The sequence below is a fragment of the Scatophagus argus genome, chromosome 1, assembly GCF_020382885.2.
Source record: "Scatophagus argus isolate fScaArg1 chromosome 1, fScaArg1.pri, whole genome shotgun sequence".
Lineage (NCBI taxonomy): Eukaryota > Metazoa > Chordata > Actinopteri > Scatophagidae > Scatophagus > Scatophagus argus.
The window spans coordinates 24,474,435-24,493,608 of NC_058493.1; the positions used below are offsets into that span (position 1 = coordinate 24,474,435).

Here is a 19,174-nt window from a genome sequence, read left to right on the forward strand (position 1 = left end):
AAAACCTTAGAAATGTTAGATTTAAGCTTGCAGTTCCTTCCTTCTTCTTTACTCTTTTATAGCATGAAAAAAGTCAGACATTTATTGTACATCACATCTACATACTTCATGCAGCTCACACTGTTCCACCAGGAGAGAAAAAAAAGCCCTGTGACTATAACTTAACCAAAGTCAAAATGTGTGTGGTGTCTATTAACATATCAGTTGAAGATGCTGGAGAGGTGTGTTTTTTTGGGGGGGTTTTTTGAACTGCGCTCAAAGTATCTTTTTCCAGCTCGGGACAGGAATAGTTTTTGTAAATGACACGTGAAAGAATTACAGATTTGATAAGATCTGGTGGATATTTTAGTCTGTTTTTACTTTGGCATGCTACCTTCCTGCCCTCCCTCCCAGTGTCAGAGAGCAGTTATTTTCTGGACAAATTAAAAGGAAACTTTCCACCTAACTATTAAAAGAAAGCTACTCTGATGATGAGCAACATCCACAGGCACACACCTTTTCCCTTTTTCAGAAGTGGTGTGTGAAGGTTTGTGGGCAGGTCTGATATTCCACATTATGGCTTCTCTTGTATCTACGTTCATATGCGGGGAATCAACAGTCTGCTATTTATTACAGAGACACATTTGCATGAGGAACAAGCAAGATCTGTGCGTGTCTGTTTTTGTTTTTGTTTTTTGTTGTTGTTGTTTTTTTTGTTTTTTTTTACATTGAGTCTCAGTGCTTTATTCTGCCAGAGCCATTGTGTTAGTCTGTCCCATGTTGCCTCATCTGCTGTTAGGAATCCAGTCCAGCTCGGCCCATCTAATCAGGTGTTTGAGTGGGCAGCAGCGTCTGGCTGGCATTTCTCATGCTGTCCAGCTACCGTCCTTAGATTCCCATTTCTCTGTTTCTTAGAGTCAAGACACAAGTTTGGTGTCATTCCTCAGGAAATTTAGTTTCTAGTAATTGGATTTGTGACTTCTTGTCCGGCTGAAACACCCTTGTGGTCTTGAAGATGCCCATTATTACAGGGATCGTTGATAATCTTCAACAAAATGTTATATCCACATGTAGCCATTTTTTGTAAAATTGCATTTACCCATTTATACTAACCGAAGTGTATATAAATCCTAGGTTTTTACTCAGATGATATTGAAGACAAGCTGACTTACTTCTGCTGAAGGAAACCCACCAAAACTTTATCACATTCTAGAATTTTCCTCCATAGGGTTCAATAGAACACGAGGATTATGTCAAGATTATTGGAAATGAAGTTTTTTTTTTTTTTTGACAAGACCATTGAAATGAAGGCACTACGCAGAGGACGCACCTCGTTTTGAACTCCTCTGTACGCCTAAACAAAGCCATCCAGCAAGCTTTTGCAGAGACCTCTGGATTTACTTTATTGTAGTAATTTTGGAACCATCAGGAGCCCCTAAAAACCTCTAAAGATTGAACTCTCTTGGTTTGACGTTGTCGCTAACAGGGCTTTTGTGTTTTCCTCAATGACTAGGAAGGCAAGCACCAAGCATCTTCCTTGTCTTCTTGCTGAAGCTGTTTGTTTTGGCCAGGATTAAGAGTAAAGCTGTTATCTTTGGAATAGCAGGATGGGTAATTAGTGCAGTTCGAGCTCCACTTGCCCTCAGAGTAAACCCTGACTGCCCAAGAGCTATTGTTTAACGTTATGAAGCTAGCTGGTCTCTGGCCAAGCTAACAGAGCAGGAGATTGTTTTACATATTTGGATCCTTTAGCTCAACATTCTTACATCAGGTTTTAATAGATGACGGCTCTATGTCCAAAAGTCATTTATTTCAACTTTATTTCAACTCTAGCAAGCCAAACGTAAACCAACTGCGACAGCTTCTTTCTTTTTGACTTTGATATTTCACCGTTGTTAGATAGATAAAGGCTGGAATTTTTTCCCCTCAGTATGTCTCTATTCAGTTTATTCCTGCCTACCAGGAAAGCTTTAAGTAATCTGCCCAGAATCCCTCTGTGGCTCCTATGGGGTTTTGTTTTAACAAGCTCACAGTAAGACACTCACATGACCTTTTTGTGGCCCCCTTTTAACAGTTCACTGGACTCGGTGCAAGTCTGCATTAAAGCTTCTTTTCCTAAGCCACAGACCAGAGAGATGATACCAGCCCCAAAGAACGGGCGTCAGAGTTCGTTCAGCTATTCTCCCTCCTTGATGTTATTTTTCTCCCTTTCTCCCCATTTGGGTATCTGCACTTTCTGTTGTTCTTTCTGTCTCTGTTGGATGTCTCTTTCATTGAAGAGTGGTATTTATGTTCCAAAAGAATTCAGTCTCTTTGGAAACAGCTAGTAGTGTTGTGCGTCTGTGTGTCTGTGAATCGTAAACTATAGCAAAACAGGACATAGTGCCGCATGTTTATGGATAGACACATTTAGTCCTCAATTTGAACTGTTGCTCATCACTATCTTGATCCTCTATTGGATTCAGAAAATCTAAATTTGGATAAGAGCTTCAGCCTGAGTAGATGTGGAGAGAAACTGTGATGTGAATAGCAAAAGCACTTCATATGATCGGCTGAGACGCCTGTTTATCAAGCATGCTCGCCCCAAACATCACCTCTTTACCCCCTTAAAAGCAGCATGTGGAACTTTTATTATATGCAAACACAAATTGTTATTATAATTGTGCACTTTTCCTTTCTTCATGATATTTTAAAGGTAGAATTATTTACAAAGACTTGGTTGGTTAGAAGCTGAACTCCTTTTGCTTGGATATTGCTACCTTTTCCAGTGCATTATTGCCTCTGTTTTTATCTTGTCAACTCTGCTCCGATGCTCATGGCATCTATGAACAATAGTGTATGTGCTTTTATTGGAAATATTCTTAACGACAGCTGGCACCTACTGGCACTACTCTGCATAGTTCACCTTTGCATATGCAGAATTCATGCAGCACACAGCCAATTAAGGAAGGTCATCAGACTTGTTGCACTGAGAGTCCACACACGTCAGGCTTTGTTGAATCCTGAAAGCTTCCTCCACCCCCACCGCCCAAGCCACTGGTATATTTAGGCGTTTCTACTCATTGCCCAGTCCAATAGGTTCCAAATGTCTGAACTCCATTTGGAGAAAATGGTGCATGTCTGCGCTGATAGATAGAGGGAAGGGGAGGCTGACGATGGAGAGATAGACAGAGAGTTATAGGAAGATTAAGAGGTGGGAGAAAAAATGGGAGAGTGAGTGTTGAAATGCAGAGAGAGTGAGAGATAAAGAGAGCCGCAGGGTACCAGTCACCATCAAATCCTGTCACCAGCAAAGCTCACCAGGGGGCCCTGCACATACACACATACACACACATGCGCATGTACAATATATACATTGACGGGAAGGCTTTGCAATGTGATGTGAAAACCCATATAAACATAATGAACGTGCACAGATTGAGACAGCAGAGACGTGCAGAAACATATGTTCACATACCTAAGAGGGAGCTTACACACACTTGTATTATGCAAACAAAATCCACTCACACACATTTTGTCGGCAGGGAGAGAAGCGCACACAGTTATGCATAGGATATAGTACTGGAAATAATGGGACGAAACATGTACCCAGACATTAAAATTATTCATATTCACGCATGGCTCAACCATCCAGTGGTGTCTTAAGACCTGGTGTGCCTGACACACCAAAGTAAACCTAAGATTCCACCTGCCTCAGCTGCACAACTAGGAGAAGCAAATATCCAGGGGACACCACACTGTGAAACACATTATTCACAGCTCACACATCCTCCTACGGGAACACCAGTACACACACACACAGACATATATACAAGCACATAAACACACACAGAGCAGGGTGATGGCTGGCTTGACAATCATACAGCGATCCAGTCTGCAGGCGTCACCATCCTCATTTCCATCCCTGTTTCAGTCGTCAGCATTTGCCACACTCGCTCTCAAGAATGTCTAGACACTCATTAAGCAAGGTGAGGAAAGGTTTCAATATTCTGTCTCACTTTGCGGTTGTTCCCTTTTTGTCTCGTTCTGTTACATTGTATGGGTGTAAAACTGGAAGTCACATGAAAAAGCATATGACTGTACAGTGAGCTTTTCTTTGAAATAGCTCACTGAAAAGTTTTTTCTTTATAGCATCAGACCTGAAGGGAAACTGTGTTAATTATGTTTCATTTGTCAAGTTTGGAGCCTTCTGTTTTCTACTGAAGAATACTTTTTGAGAGTCTAAGTGACAGGCATGAATTTGTAGCTATCATTAAAAAACTGTGCCTATGGGCATCTTAACGTAGCTTGCAAGTGAGCACTGAATCATGTGTATGACTTGAATTCCCAAGTTAAAGCACAGGTCTCTATTTTGACTCAGCCGTCACCAGTGCAAAGCACTCACAAAGGAATTCTCTCAGCCTTTTAAAAATGTGGGGCACACAGTATTGAAAAGTTAAGTTTGTTTTACCGACATTATAAAGCAGCATTCAGTTAAGTTTTTTGTTTTGTTAGTTCACATGATCACAGCTGCTATAGCTGCCAAAACTGGAGCTCTTTACATGATTCTGACACTAACGAGTCACCACAGTTACTCGTTAACATGACGATGCAGAAGGTGATGTGGACATGTCTTTCATGAAATTGAACTAAAAATATGACAATGATAATATGACAAATATAATCCTGTTCTGTCACATCATCAACGGGGACACACACAGGTTTTGCCTTTGGGTTTTTAAGATGAGGATACACACAAAGTGTGTTTTGGGAAGTTGGTACTGTGATTTCTTTGTGTACAACTTCTGTTGAGTTGTGTCTCTCCTCTCACCTTTGCCCTGGGCGCTCTGTGTGGGGCATTGAAACACCGAACAGATGGACAAAGTGTATTTTAAGGTCAGGAAAATAAAACATGTCATCGTGCCCTATGTGTCCTGTAACTGCACTCTTTCTGGATTTGTGGAGGCATTTATTGGTGCAAAAGTGTGCATACATCTGATAGTTTCTTTAACAGTTTTAATTACAAATAACTATAATTTGAGAATCCTAATTTTCTCGCTGTTCAAAACAGCGTGTCCCAACAGAATGAGGCTTAATCTGTTAACTGGCATGTTAGAGTAAATTAGCCACAGTTACATCAAGCAGATGAGGGGGACTTGACCTCACAACCTGCTACTCTGCTGAATAAAGCCAGAAAAGAACCTAATCCACCCACTGCTACTAATATCCAATCAGCCCTTTTGAATAGCCACTAATAACTAGCTATCACAGAGCCCATGAGGCTGATGGCGAAGCTCGACACACTAACAATACAGTCATTTAGACTGTGGTCAGCAAGGTCTCTGTTTATCAGGGAATGCACAGAGGCAGCAAAGGCACAGAAACACACTCACACACACACTCAGTCTGTCTGTCTCTCCTCACATGCACATACAGTCCAATTATAGCGAGAGGACGAGGCCTGGGCCCTGCGCTCCCTGTGACCTTGTTGCAGGACAGATTGATGAGGCGCTGTATCGCCCCAGCAGATCAAATAACTCCTTTCTGGCCCTCATTACCAGGACTATAGGAAGATCTGCAAGTGCTCGGCTTAGGTAGTGTAGCATGCTTACACACTGTGCTGCTATCAAAGTGGCTGTTGTTTTTGACCGTGAATAAATAAAGCCAGGGGTTGTTGAACCTTTTTATCAAATATTCCAAGTGTTGCCATCTGCTGAAAAGGTCATAGTTGTATGAAGGGCGCAGAAGATAATTGGATAAGTTGTTTTTAGATGATGCTGTTTGTTATTCTCTCCACCATCCCTTAACTGCCAATTTGACAGTGAGGGGGAGGCATGGCATCATTTGGTCTTGTTCATTTCCCAGCAGAAACCAAAGTGGTGGAGTTTGATGTGCCTGGTTAGTTTTGACAAATTGGTTACCGACTTTCATCAGGAAATTCAGATTTTTTCCGGTCATCTCTTATTCACTCCTTTTTTAGCCAATTCCACCAAGAATTGCTGAAAGTAAATGTAATATTGTTTTATTTTTTGACCTCCTTTGACTCGTCTGTCTTATCTGGATTCCACAGTTCCTCCCCAGTTTGTCAAGCGGCCAGCCAACATTTATGCCCACGAGTCCATGGACATCGTCTTCGAATGTGAGGTTTCAGGGTCACCAGCTCCTACAGTCAAATGGGTCAAGAATGGAGATGCTGTCATCCCCAGTGACTACTTCAAAATAATTGTAAGTTCATTTGGCATTTTTTGGAGCCTTTCTAGCTTTTCTGTTCTGGATGTTGTGCTACCAGGTTGTGTGATGTTGTGCTACTTGTGTGCTTTTCGATTAGTACAGTTTGAGTTTGAGATTTGTTAAAAATGCTATTAGTGACTGCTTGTCTTTGTTTTTCCATTGTTTTGTGTTTTTTCCCCCTCTCATTATCTTACAGAAGGAGCAAAACCTGCAGGTTCTCGGCCTGGTCAAGTCAGACGAGGGTTTCTATCAGTGTCTTGCAGAAAACGATGTGGGCAACATCCAGTCCAGTGCCCAGCTCATCATCTTAGATCACGGTACGACACTCACCAGGACCACCCACTGGTGTTCACATGAGAGGTGTTAGTTTACTAGAAAAAAAAACTGATATCTACTTGAGAAAGTGACAAAAAAACTGATGAAATACTTCAGCAGTTGAGCAATTAATATCAGGAACCAGCTGATCTGGTTTTGTTCGGACAGCCAAACACTACAGCTGGAAACGTAAGCATTTGTTCACAGCCATAGTAACATCAGCAGCAGTCGGAATGTTGCTTGTGATTACTTCTTAGATTTTAACAGCCCCATATGAATCACTGTAGTGAGAGCTGGAAGCCAGATTGCTATATAAGCTTAAATGTTAATATCAAGACAAGTACAGTCGCTGATACTTGTAGCTTCGTGAATTTTAGTATAATATGGGGGCTCAGCAAAGGTTTGTAAAACACGAGTTGGCTTAGTATCAGTTTGGGTCCTCTGCTCTCTATACAGTTAACCTTATTTATAAACACCCAGATGGAGTCTAGAGGCTGTGCACATCTGTGAAGGTGTGAGGAGTGCATGAGAGTGTGTAGTGAACAGTGAAATGAAACCACTGGGATCTTGTTAAACCAGAGGTGACTCTAAAGGAACAGAATTGCATCTGGGGCAAATGATTCTTGGTTTGCACACAGTCCATTCCTCATCTAATGCTACAGAAATGTTGTGACGACTTCAGGAATGCTGCTTCACCCGTTGTCTGTGCTTTTAATGCAGCGCCTTTAAACACCTGAAGTCGTCTAGCGGGAAGCTTTACCGAAACATGAACACGTGTACTGGATAAATGAGAGTGCCTGGATAGCTGCAGCAGAGCCTTACTTGCTGTACATTTCCCCCTAAAGCCAAAGGAGGCTTTGAACACTAATTCCCAGAGTGGAGCTGCTGAGTGCAGAGTACGACAAAAGCCGAGACAAAGAACAGTGGCCAGGAGCACCAAAAAACCATGTGCCCTAGAATAGGAACAAATGTGGAAAATAATGTTAGCATTCCAGTTCTTGAGGTAATTTTGTTTCATTACTTCTCATCATTAAAGAAAATGTTTCACATCTTAGATTCGAGATCATTTGCACAGTCGCAATCATCATAATCTAACCCACGGGGCAAGTACAAACATCTCCAAAAAACAAGTAAGCAACAGGAAATTCAGGATGATGAACCAGACAGAATTTCACTGAAAAGCATAATGTACGTAAAATGACGAGGTGGAAAATGGAGGAACAATGGAACGAAATGGGGAATGGAGGTAACCCGAATGCGACAGGGGTTTTTTCTTTGCAATCATTACTTTACTGTTCACTCAGACTCTCTCGTTTTATTGGGAAATACAGCAGAATTTAATCAAGCGTGTCTTGAAGCAGGTGGCTAATGGATGAGCATAGAAGTGTCCAACTGGTGGCCCCCCAGCTGTCTCAGCCCCTCTGATTGGAGGACATGAAGTCAGAAATAATGATGACCTGCAGCTCATTGTGTATTTGTGTTTGACACCATTGATAAGGATTTTGCCACTTTACATGGCCCCAAGTCTTTTTTTTTTCTTTTTTCCTTTTTTTCCCCCATTGGAGGTGATGATGAATAGGATGAAATTACTGAGGCAGCTGGCCTTGCACACAGGGTGTGCTCTGAGAAGGGCTTTGAAGAAATTAATCTTTGTTTAATCCATAAATATCAAAGCGAATTCTCTCCTTTCTTACTTTTCCGAGCATGTACATCTGTCTTGGTCACAGTAATGATAATCCAAACACTGTTAACCACCAAAAGCTTTCGCAGTTTCCTGTTTATTCATCAGTTTATTATCCCCTCATCATGCGAGTCTCTCGAAAATAACCAAAGTTGCACTGATGCTGTTTATTCTTGCTTGCGTCGCCGTGTCAAAGTAATTTCCACTCTCAAAGGTGTAGTGGTGAATCAAGGAGAAAATATTTGAAATCAGCTCATTTACTACAGCTGTTAGTGTTTTTTTGGTACGACTCTGCTGTGTGAGGTTGATGTGAATCTCTTTAAGTTCTTTTAGAGCAGCATCTCTCTCCTTGGAGTCTCTCCTCTGCTTTATTCTTCTGTCTTCCCGTGTTGCTAAGTATGGACACATTCGTTTCTACAGCCATCTGCCACCATTCTTGCCACTTCTTCTCACTTTCTCTGTCCCTGTCTTTCACAGCCACCTGCTCTCAGTGATAATCCAACACACTGGCCTTTGTGTTAATTGTGCTGCCTTGAATATTTCCCTGTATGGCTGCTATCTCACAGCTGGCCATCTTTGTCCACTTCTTAAACCGACGCTTTACGCAAAGACCCCTCCTGCTGTTTGCTCCGGTGTGTTTTGCCTCAGTCAGGTATCTTGCTCACACCTGCCAGCCTTGAATCATCCTGAAATGAGGCCAGGAAAACACCCTGTCTGTCTGTCTGCAGGCTGCTTTGTAGTTGAAAGAGATAAGCCAGGGACTTGCCACAGGGATAAAGTTGTCTTCACCCAACAGGGAAATCAATGGGGGTGAACTGCATTCAGACACCCAGCCAGCTGCAAGTTTGCTAATATTCATTAGAGCTCATGATCTTTGCATCTTGATGCTGCCAGCTGCAGTTAAATGTGGCTCCACTGACAGTTCCCACTTGTGGGTGTTTGGAATGGAAAAAGGTCAGCTGTTGGCATATGCATAAGTCTTCATAATGATATGTGCTTTGTACCAGCACTCTTGACTTTGAACTCCAGTAGATAACAATGAGTGGCTCATGGTAGGGGTGGGCGATTTTAGATTATTATCGATCTTGAAAGCATCCACAGTCTAGCTTTCAGGCGTATCGTAGAGATTAGAGTATTTAATATCCTCCTATTCCTGGTTCCAAACATCACATAGCCTCATGGACTTAGCAGATCCACATTATGTGATCATACCAATAAACTGGTGTAGCCAACTAGATAGCTGTGCCGATTTATGAATTAGTTTACGTGGCTTTTCCTTTGGTTCCTTGTAAATACTGTAATGTCAGTTATAGCTGGAGGCTACTGGCAGATCTTTAATGCGGCATTGTGTTTAAATGATGCAGGTTGAGAAATTATTAGGCTATTTCAAGGCTGGCTATATTCTCTAGGCTGTTCCAAAATGAGAAAGAAAGATCACAGTTTAGATCTATGATCATGATTGTGATTTAATACATTTTATTCTTCTTGGCCAGATTACACAACCCTGGTTAATGGATAAAGTCCTGCAGAAGGGGAAAAAAATCCTCAAAATTCACATTATTTCATTTTGCTTTAGCAATCTTAAAACCTTGAAACACAGATTTTGGGGGAGTAAAGGTCAAAAGTAAGACTGCAGATTGAAGCCTTGTGTAATTTTCCTGGACATTCCACAGCCATTTGCAGTATGGGTCAACTAGTTGCAAACAGATGTGAGTAAATAGGAGCACAAATGCCAAAAGTGGACCTCAAGGGGACCTAATTATGCAGTGTAATGCAGGCCAAGTAAGTGCCCCTTAATGTGCCTTGTAAAACTGCCACATTCAGACTTGTTGTCTTTTGCAAGTGTTTTGCGTTTGTGTTGTAAGTCATTATGTTTTGCCACAGAGAAGGAAAGCAATTATTTGTTATGGCTTTCCTCTCTGACAAACACAAAATAATTTCTCACGTGTAATTACGTGGAAGCTGGCGACCTTTCCCTGGGCGTACACCGCCTCTCACCTCAGCTTCAGCACCTCCAAAGGATAAACAGTTTTTAAACTTGCTTCAATTCGTTGTTTTAAATGTTCTCCTTAACAACTTTGATTCAACATGCGTGTACTGTATATAAAGTTTTATCAAAGTCACGGCCGTTTCTTTCCTCACTAATCTATAAATACAACCTCTTATGGCCATCATGGATGATTTCCTGCTGGCAGTTTAGATGTTTGCTGCCCACGTGTAGACCTTATTGTCAAAATGATGACGTGAGGGAGGTTAGTCAGCTGCAGAGGCTGTGCTGTTTCACGGATTGCCGTCACATGTCATCTATAGACAGGGTGCTGCAACAGTTTGCTGTCTTTTCCAGGCACATGATTATGTGACATGTTTATGCTTGATACTGCAGTAGGCGGTAATTACAGCTTGGAGAGAAAATGAGCCACGTTTTTCGACTTTGAAGCTGACATTGCCTCGACAAAGCACTTGATTGCGTGATTGTCATCTTTCCATATGCAATACAAAGACTGAGACAGTGTTTGAAGTTTGATAGAGTGACGTGAAAATGTATATCTCAGTTTTGTGGTGTATTTGCTTTTTGTGTAGATCAAGCTTAGACCTGAAACAAATACTTTTTTTCAGTTGGCTGGTGGTGCTTTCTACATGTAGAAGCTGCAAATAGCACTTACATTTCAGAAATACACAATGAAAGAGACAGCAAAAGCCGCTACATGCGGATTTATGTCTCATTTTGAACTGTCACAAGGCCTTATGTACTCTTGTGTAGATGCCTGCTTGTCAAAAATGGCAAGTTTAAGATTGAAGCGTCTAAAAGCTTATTATGAAAATTGCAGATAGATCTGCATTTAACTTGGGCAAGCAAAAGAGAAGTGAATGCACTCACTTTGACGTTTGTCCTTAAGTGTGTGGGTTTTTTTTTTTTTTTTTTTTGCTGTTCTGTGTTTGCATAAATTCAAGAGATGCACTTCCATTTTCATGTGAATACATAATTTTGCTCCCTCCATATGCTGTCGACGTTGCTCCTCTCCATTTCCACAGCTCACATGAATAATGATTTAACATTTTACCTCCTAGTGCCCAAGCCAAGTTCCTCAGTATCTGAAAGTTTGTTTGGAGGTACAAGATCTGAGCTTTCATGCTGTTATAACCACCACTTTGCAAGTGAATTTCATGATGAGTGAATATTTCAGTAAATACATAGCCAACTTCAGGTAAGAGATAATTTAAAAACATCACTTGCTTGATGCTGCGCAACACTGCTACACACATTTTAGCTTCTTTATCCTGTAGGCTAGTCTTCCTAGCTGTTATTCAGTTTGCTTTATGATGAAAGAAAAATGACACACTATTTCTGATGCAAAGACATTTATTCAAGCTTTTGTTAAATTCAAAGCTTAAACAGGCAAGCAGTCCTTCTCCATCTCTCCCTGTCTTTCATCTCTTTCTCCTTCCCTTTCTGTCCGCTTCTCTCTTTCTACTTCTATCCCTCCTCCTCTCCATTCATCTTCCCCTTTATCCATTGGTTTTCCCTCCCCTCCTGTTAGACCTGTGGCAGCTAACAGAAGAGTGCTGTCCTCCCATCCAATCAGAGGTACCAGACCCCCGCTGAGAGACAGAGCTGCCTCTCCGCTGCCTGAGTGCGCACTACGCCTCGTGTTTTTCGTCTCCCTCCGTCGCTCTCTGTATTTACGAGTGCAGACATCAGGAGGGCTGGCATGATAAACTGACGTGTACTGTCCCCACATCTGTAGCTCGTCAGACTGACACGCGCAATGAGATACTGGAAGGGATATGTAGAGTGAGATTGTTTGCTTATGTTGTAACTTCTTTGGTAAATCGATTAATTACGGCCGAATTGAGCACCGGACCTCCCAGTGAAATGACACAGAAGCCAAGAGTCTTCCACTGTATTTACAGATGACCTGGCACTGCCATTAACAACCACTCAGTGTCATTGGCTTTGATTTGGGCCAAGACACTTCACACCTAATAAAGATTACGCCTCAGAGAGGATCCAGAAGTCAAGGAAACCCACACAAGTTTTATTTAGCTGTGACTAATTTGCAACACATGAAACCAAATGAAGTGAAAGTTTAACCTTGCATGTGAAGACAAAACAGTTAGAAGCAACATGGAGACGTCATTGCTGTATAATCTGGTCAGTAAGTCAAAGCGGTTACATTTCAGCTGTGTGGAGCCACAAATTCAGGCTTAAAAATATTAACCCATAACAAAATGATTGTCAAGAAACACCCACAACATAACAGAGTAATTGACTAAAACTGTTGTAGCTGGCAGACTATAAACTGAACACAACCTGGCCAGAGGAAGCTGTTATGGACAGACTTGGTTGCCAGAAGCAATTCTGCTCACACTGTGAACAACAGAAAGCAGAGAAAGCTCCAAACTCTTCCACCTTATGTTCAAAATGTTGCACCAAGCCTTAAGAGAGATTCATTTACAAAACAGAACTGATATCTGCAGCAAATTTGTAACACAAACACAGACTCAAATATTGAAGAATCTTTTCAACACAAGCAGCAATAATTTCTGCACAGACTACTGATATACATGAGAGACGGGAACACAGAAGCCCTGATCCAGCAGCAGGAACGGTTTTATGTACAAATATATCTTGATGCAGGAGCTTTATTGATGTCCTCTTCTAATACAAACCAAGTAGTACTTGAACTGATAGTGAATTGAAAGTAAAGAGAAAGATAAAGAGAGACACTTAAAAGGAAGTCTCTGCTGTCCCAGTACTGCTGTCAGCATAATGTACTGCAGCGGTGGCTCCGGCTGGTGCTGAGGAGAGAAATTCACTTTATTATGAATCCATGTAATATAAAATGTAACTAGATCATGATTAAACAACAAAGTAGAAAGAGAATGAGTTGCAGTCAAGTTTGAGTAGGCGGAACAGTAAGTGAAAAAGTAAAAATAATCAGTTTATAAAGAAATCCCCATAACACATTTGTAGGAGACAAGCCACAGACGGGGGATTCTTCCACTACGGTGAAGCACCACCTTTATTCTCTGTTCAAATCATGAAGTGAGAATAGGCTGCTAAAAGACCCTTTCCTCCAGCCCAGCCAGCCTCAACCAGTACTGAATGAAAGCCCAGGCTCACTTCAGGGAATACAGTGTGCTCCATCATGTGCGAGCAGGGTCGTGGTCAGGCCAGCAGGACTGAATGTGTAACGTTGTGAGCGTGTGAATGTGTCAGCACAGTGCAGCGCTGCACTCCGGGTCTTCTGTTGGCGCGGTCTGCATGGTAAGTTTACCTTCAACAGCAGGCAGCAGTGTGAAAATGTGACACATCATGTACTGCTGGGACACTCGTACATGCACACATATGGCCACACTCATCTTACTGTATGGTGAAGGCATTAATGAGGTCACAGAGACACAAACTAATTATGTTTACTCATGTTCATTTCTCACTGTAAGTTCCAGTCTGTATTCATTATGTCAATATTGTAGTGACTGCACACATCTGTACAGTAGCGGGTGATAAAATGCCTGGCTGTTGCAGGTATTCTGCAACAGTTAATATTTTCATGAACCTTGTAATGTTCAGTCTCTCCTAGAGAGGTGTTGCTTTATCTCTGTGGTAATTTTTGATTCCTGCAGTTTGTGGCGCTGTTTATTTTCAAACTGCAATTTCCAAAAGTCAACATTATATTATAATGAACCTCCCAACAGAGTGAACCAATAGAAACACAGCTAAAAAGCCTAAATGGAGAGAAGAGTGTGTTGTTGGCGCTAAACACAAGCTAATTAAGAGCAACTGGGGATAAAATTGCCTCCAGCAAAGGAGTTCAATCCTTTTCCATTAACAGTCATCAATAAGCAGCAAATCTACCTGCTCTCCAACAGAAAAATTTTACAGTCACCACGTGTAGCTCCGGGAGCTGTTATAGACTGCGGGTGCTATTATAATAAGTGCCTTATCTAAACTCGCAGTGTTGAGTATTGCTTGCTTTTGGTGAGTTATGCTTGATTTAACAAATATGATAATATTGTTGTTTTATTAAGAACATTGTAGTTATATTTGTAAATGCCTGTGATCATGAAAGGCAATATAAAAACAAATCAGGGCCATTTGATGGAGAATATTAATCATATGTAAATGTGAATGTATTCCACTAAATTTTGCCTTGTAGCAAAACATATTGAAATTCAAATTTTGGGATGACGCCCTAAAATGTGCACATGGCGCCTTAACTGAAATGCACAAACGAAATGTCTTTGGTGCATACACACACACACACAGAGTGATCGTGATTAGTGAATTTGTCCCCCCACTGGGTGCTGTAGGAAGCTGATCACAGGGATTGTAGCCTAAATTGATTGTGAGGAGCTGAAATCAGCCTCCACCAAATTGCTGTTTGTACGGGCGCTGATGGTGAAGTGTTTGTGTTGCGGCTCCGTCTCTCAGGGATGGTGTTGAATGTGTATGTGTGTGTTTACAAGCTGAGGCTCTCACAGCACAGCCTGAACTTTCCTATGGGTTGTACTTACTCAACCGTGGTGAAAGCCTTTGCCTCATTTATAAATGGTCTGTCGCCTGAGTGCTAAATGCAAAATGTTATGGTTACCTATTTTGCTCTTGTTTTGCACAGAAAAGTGCAAAAAAGGATTAAAATAGCCTCCAGTACCTGCGTCAGCACTGTTTGTTGAAGGTCAGTCCTGTCATCAGCACTAGGTTTAAGCCTGACTGCGTAGCTGCTTTTTCCTGACAGTCTGTTTTATGCTCTTCACTGACACGTGCACTTATTTAGGATACAACACAATGCACCTCCAACGATCTGATGTTTTTGGACAAGGACGGTCCTCTGGGTGCAGTAATTGGAAGTACCACATGGCAAAAAAACATCACTTTCCTTTCACACCCTTCCCTTAGCTGCAGGCAGCTGACCCCTGTGAGCGGTGCCACCAGAGCTGGAGCTTTTATTTCTTTTATTAGCACCCACCCGCCCCTTCTCTCCACTGAGCCTCCCAGTTTCCATAAGCTAAAAGTAGAATAGTGAGTAACATCACAGTGTGTTGTGGGTACCCCACTGCCTGCTAGCGTAGTGCGGTAGCTGCTTCTCAATGCGTCTAACCCAGGGAGGCTGCTTTATTGGTGGGAGTCTGATTAGCTGGCCTGTTTGTTAGCGAGTCTCCCAAGGGGGGTGCAGCTGCTCCCACTTCTGCAAGCACAATGTTTGACCTTTTCAGCCTTTTACTGGTTGTTCAGCTCCACTCACTTTATACATGAGATGTTGCAAGTGCATGTAGACACGCATGCACACTGCTGGGGAGAGCTTCCCCGGAAATCAATTGCTTCATTCCAGGCTTGCTCCGTTCCCCTGGAAAGGTTGAATTATATTCTTGTACCTCCAGTGTAATAAAATACAAAGGCAGGCAGCGCAGAAGGAAAAGCTTGTATCCAGTCCTGGGCATTGGCGCTGAAATGCTCTGGAGATGTGCAGCATCACTGACTGTTTTGATCTGCTTGAAAGGCGAGCCCAGGAGGCCTCGAGTCCCTCTCCCAGCCAGCATGTGAAGCACGTGATGCATATGATGGAGATTTGTCAAAGTGGAAGGGGAGGTGTTGGGGGGAGGTTTACATTGTATACCGTCGTCGCACATCCTCATTTGCATACCAGGCCCGTGCAAGCAGCTGTTGGCCTCACCATCGTGCATGTTTCTGCAAGTGTGTGTGTGTGTTGAAGCGACGTGTTCAGGGGAACAAAGCAATCACACCCAAATTAACACACCAGTGGCTCATGGATCAAGCGGGGTACATGTGTTTGATGGTGAAAGGACGCTGTATGTACATAGAGTGGATGATTAATTATTGATGCGCCCAACCCCATTCAATTACTGTTGTCATTTCCAAATAGGAGCGTTTGTTTTCTCGTGCGTCTTGGAATCCTCTGGGTTTGTCTTTTCTGGTCTCTGTAGGATATATGTGGCTTTTTACACATTGCAGCACATTAAACCTGCCCCGCTTAGTGTTTATTTTGAGAACCCAGAGCAGGGATTGTCACTTTTTAATGAAAACCAAATTACCGGAAAGTAAAATGCCCGAGAGCCAAGAGTGGATGCAAACACAGACATACCATCTTCTCTTCCAAAACATTCCCCCATACAAATGCCTTTGCTTGTTTATGTAGGCCCACAGCAAATTTGAGAATGTTGATTTTGGATGTGAAAAGAAAGATAAATGTAAAATTGAACAAACTGTGCCATTTAAGAGGAAATTGCTGTCGATTTTTAAGGGACAGTTTTTCTTGTTGATAAACAAGAACATGTTGGGGCTTTGGGAAGTTTCAGCCTGCCTGATAAAGAGGTCATCATTGGAAGCAGAAACGCCTCCCCCTCCTCCTAAAGTATTTGCTGCATCACCACATGGCATCCAGCGGTCCCGTGGATCTCTCAGATGGGTCCTCTCATATCCCACTTTGTAGCCCCTCACAGGACTGTTTGTTGTGGAGACATAAATACATCTGTGACCCAGTCCAAATCCTTTATATCTACATTTGTCGTCAGTGCCTGCTGAGGCAGAGAAGCTTTGTTTGCCATTATAAAAAATGTTTGTCAGAATGTTGACCTGCTTTGTGATGCAGCAGCGATGCTAGAAGTCCAATTTTCAATATTGTGTACGTGATTGTAAGAGTGCTCACCTCTGTCAATTTGCCTGACTTTGATGTGTCCCTTCTGGCCCACCATCAGGATCTTCAGTGCCTAAAGACTGTTCCAGAAAAACATTTTAATCACTCATGACTTAATGAGGAGAAAAGTCATTCATTTTTTGGGATTGCCATGTATTTGTTTTAATTAATAAAAACTTATTCCTCTCCTGGGGAACGTGATACATTTTGAAACTTATTTTGATCGTAGCCAACATGTCCTAGAAAAAGATGCGGAAGAATGTGGAGCAGATGCCGTTTGACATTTTTGGGAGAATCAGTTTGAGTCACAAAGACTTTTCGGATTATGTCAGTGAGTTCGAACACCTCGTTAGCTTACGCCTTTGTGAGGTTTGAGCTGCACTTTTGATCTTGACTGTCTCTGATTATCACAGCGAGAGGGAATGTGTGCAGTTACCGATATGCTCTGCCAATCTGATACAATATCTCCGTCAGTGATAAGGTGGTGCACAACACAAGGTGCATTTTCACCCTCTGTTGATGAACGTATCGCACTTTTACAGTTTCTGTAATTGCTTTTCGTTTATTGTCATATTGCTTGTGAAGCACTTTGTTAGAGTTTTAAATTGTGTTAAAAATCGAGTTTATTATTGCTGTCGACAAGGTACTCAAGAGGAAACAAAGACAACAAAAAAACATGCTTGGCCAGCCTTTTTCTGGCACTCCCCCATTTCTCCCTTCACCTCTCACTTTGTCTTCACTTGAAGCATTCAGATTTTCTTTTTTTTCTTTTCTTGGCACAAGAAGGATCTGCTCAAATGCCATAAGCTGTTGGACTTGCTCATCCTTCCAGTTTTATCATGAAAGACAGTGAGAGCAACGCGATCTGGGAGAAAGCAGCTGTAGTTGCTCTTGGGAACCAACAGTTTTCCAACATATTTGCCTGCAAACATCAATTGAAATGTTCTGGTGTTGCTCACATTAGTTTTGAGTTTTAAATGTCCCCTTACAGACATGTTTTAAGATCTATATAAAAAAACTTTACTTGGAGTAATTTGTGTCTGATTGGGATCTAAAAAAGTGTAGTTATCTTGTCCTTAAAATGACATCTATCCTTTCAGTTATTTAAATTTCCAGAATCCATAAATTTGTAATTATTTTCCATTTTCACAGTTGAACTGGTGGGCACAAGGCGTCTCCTACTTGACTGAAAAGTCAGTTGTATGTGTATGTGCGCTGGAGGCTTTGAGTTTCCACATCACACTCAGAATTGGCTTCCAAACGAGTTGTGATCATATGACAGATCATGCTGGTAGACCTGCCCTTTAAAACTGGATTTTCATTGAGTCTCTTTCAGTAGGTCAATGTGAAAGCAGCCTCCTAGTGTCAAACTCTGCACGCTGATCATTCTGTGGATCATTCAGTGGCGCTCAAGCAGTCAGCTGTAGGAACAAGAAGAAAAAACATGTTTTTGAGCAGAGGGGGCCTTCAATGAAAGGATCTCTTTATGAATTTTTGTCTTAGTTCAGAAGAAATGATTTCTCATTAATGTCCTTCAACCAGAGCCCAGATGTACTCTGTTCAGTTTAATCTTATACATTTTCTCATCATGCCACTATTACATGTTGGTATGAAACATGACAGAGTTGGTTTTAATTGACGGTTGACTTTATGTTGGGGTTTTTTGTTTTTTTAAGGCGCTTGGCTATGCTTTTTGAGTCCATCGTTCATTCTCACTTTGTTCATTCTCTGGCAGATAAAAGTAGCTACTCAGTAATGGAACATTTGCATTGTGCTGGATCTGTCTTTTACACAGTCATCATTATCGAACCACATTAGACATGGAAACTAGTCCTGAGGAAATCCATTTTCTGAGAACTTGGCAAGGCCTGCTGAATTCCCTCTGAAAAGGCTATCTGTAGTTTCAGTGCTGCGGGTGCTTCTGGCAGATATCTGCATTCAGTAGATTTATACCCTTTTGGTGGAGGTGTATAGTTGGAGCCAGGGAGGTAGGCTCTTTTATCTGTGTACTCAGACCAGATGATGAAAAAACTACTTGGCGTAACTTTATGGCTGCACTCACTGGGGGACAGAGCAAAGGATTACGGAGTTGGCAACAGAAGATAAAAGTTAAAGTTACAGGAATCTAATCAGAAGTTTAGCACTACTCCAATTATTTTAATTTCAGAAATGGCTTTTACTTCCATGGAGTATTAAGATGAATGCTTTGCTATGCGTGTCTTTGTCTTGCCTGTTTTGCGTATTGGTTACTCAGATTTATTATGTAGATCCAGAGTAACCTTCCTCGTTAAGCCTTAATGCCAGCCATTCATTACCCCTGGCACAGAGACTA

General features: G+C 41.8%; 1 protein-coding gene across 10 annotated transcripts in view; it reads left to right on the forward strand.

Moving 5' to 3' along the window:
* neo1a (neogenin 1a) overlaps window positions 1-19,174 on the forward strand; it is a 146,571-nt gene that overhangs the window by 95,905 nt on the left and 31,492 nt on the right. For all 10 annotated transcript variants that reach the window (XM_046393845.1, XM_046393889.1, XM_046393853.1 and 7 more), the window contains exons 6-7: window positions 6,029-6,183; window positions 6,386-6,506. In XM_046393845.1, coding sequence (XP_046249801.1) covers window positions 6,029-6,183; window positions 6,386-6,506 — 276 coding nt within the window. The remainder of the gene's footprint in view (window positions 1-6,028; window positions 6,184-6,385; window positions 6,507-19,174) is intronic.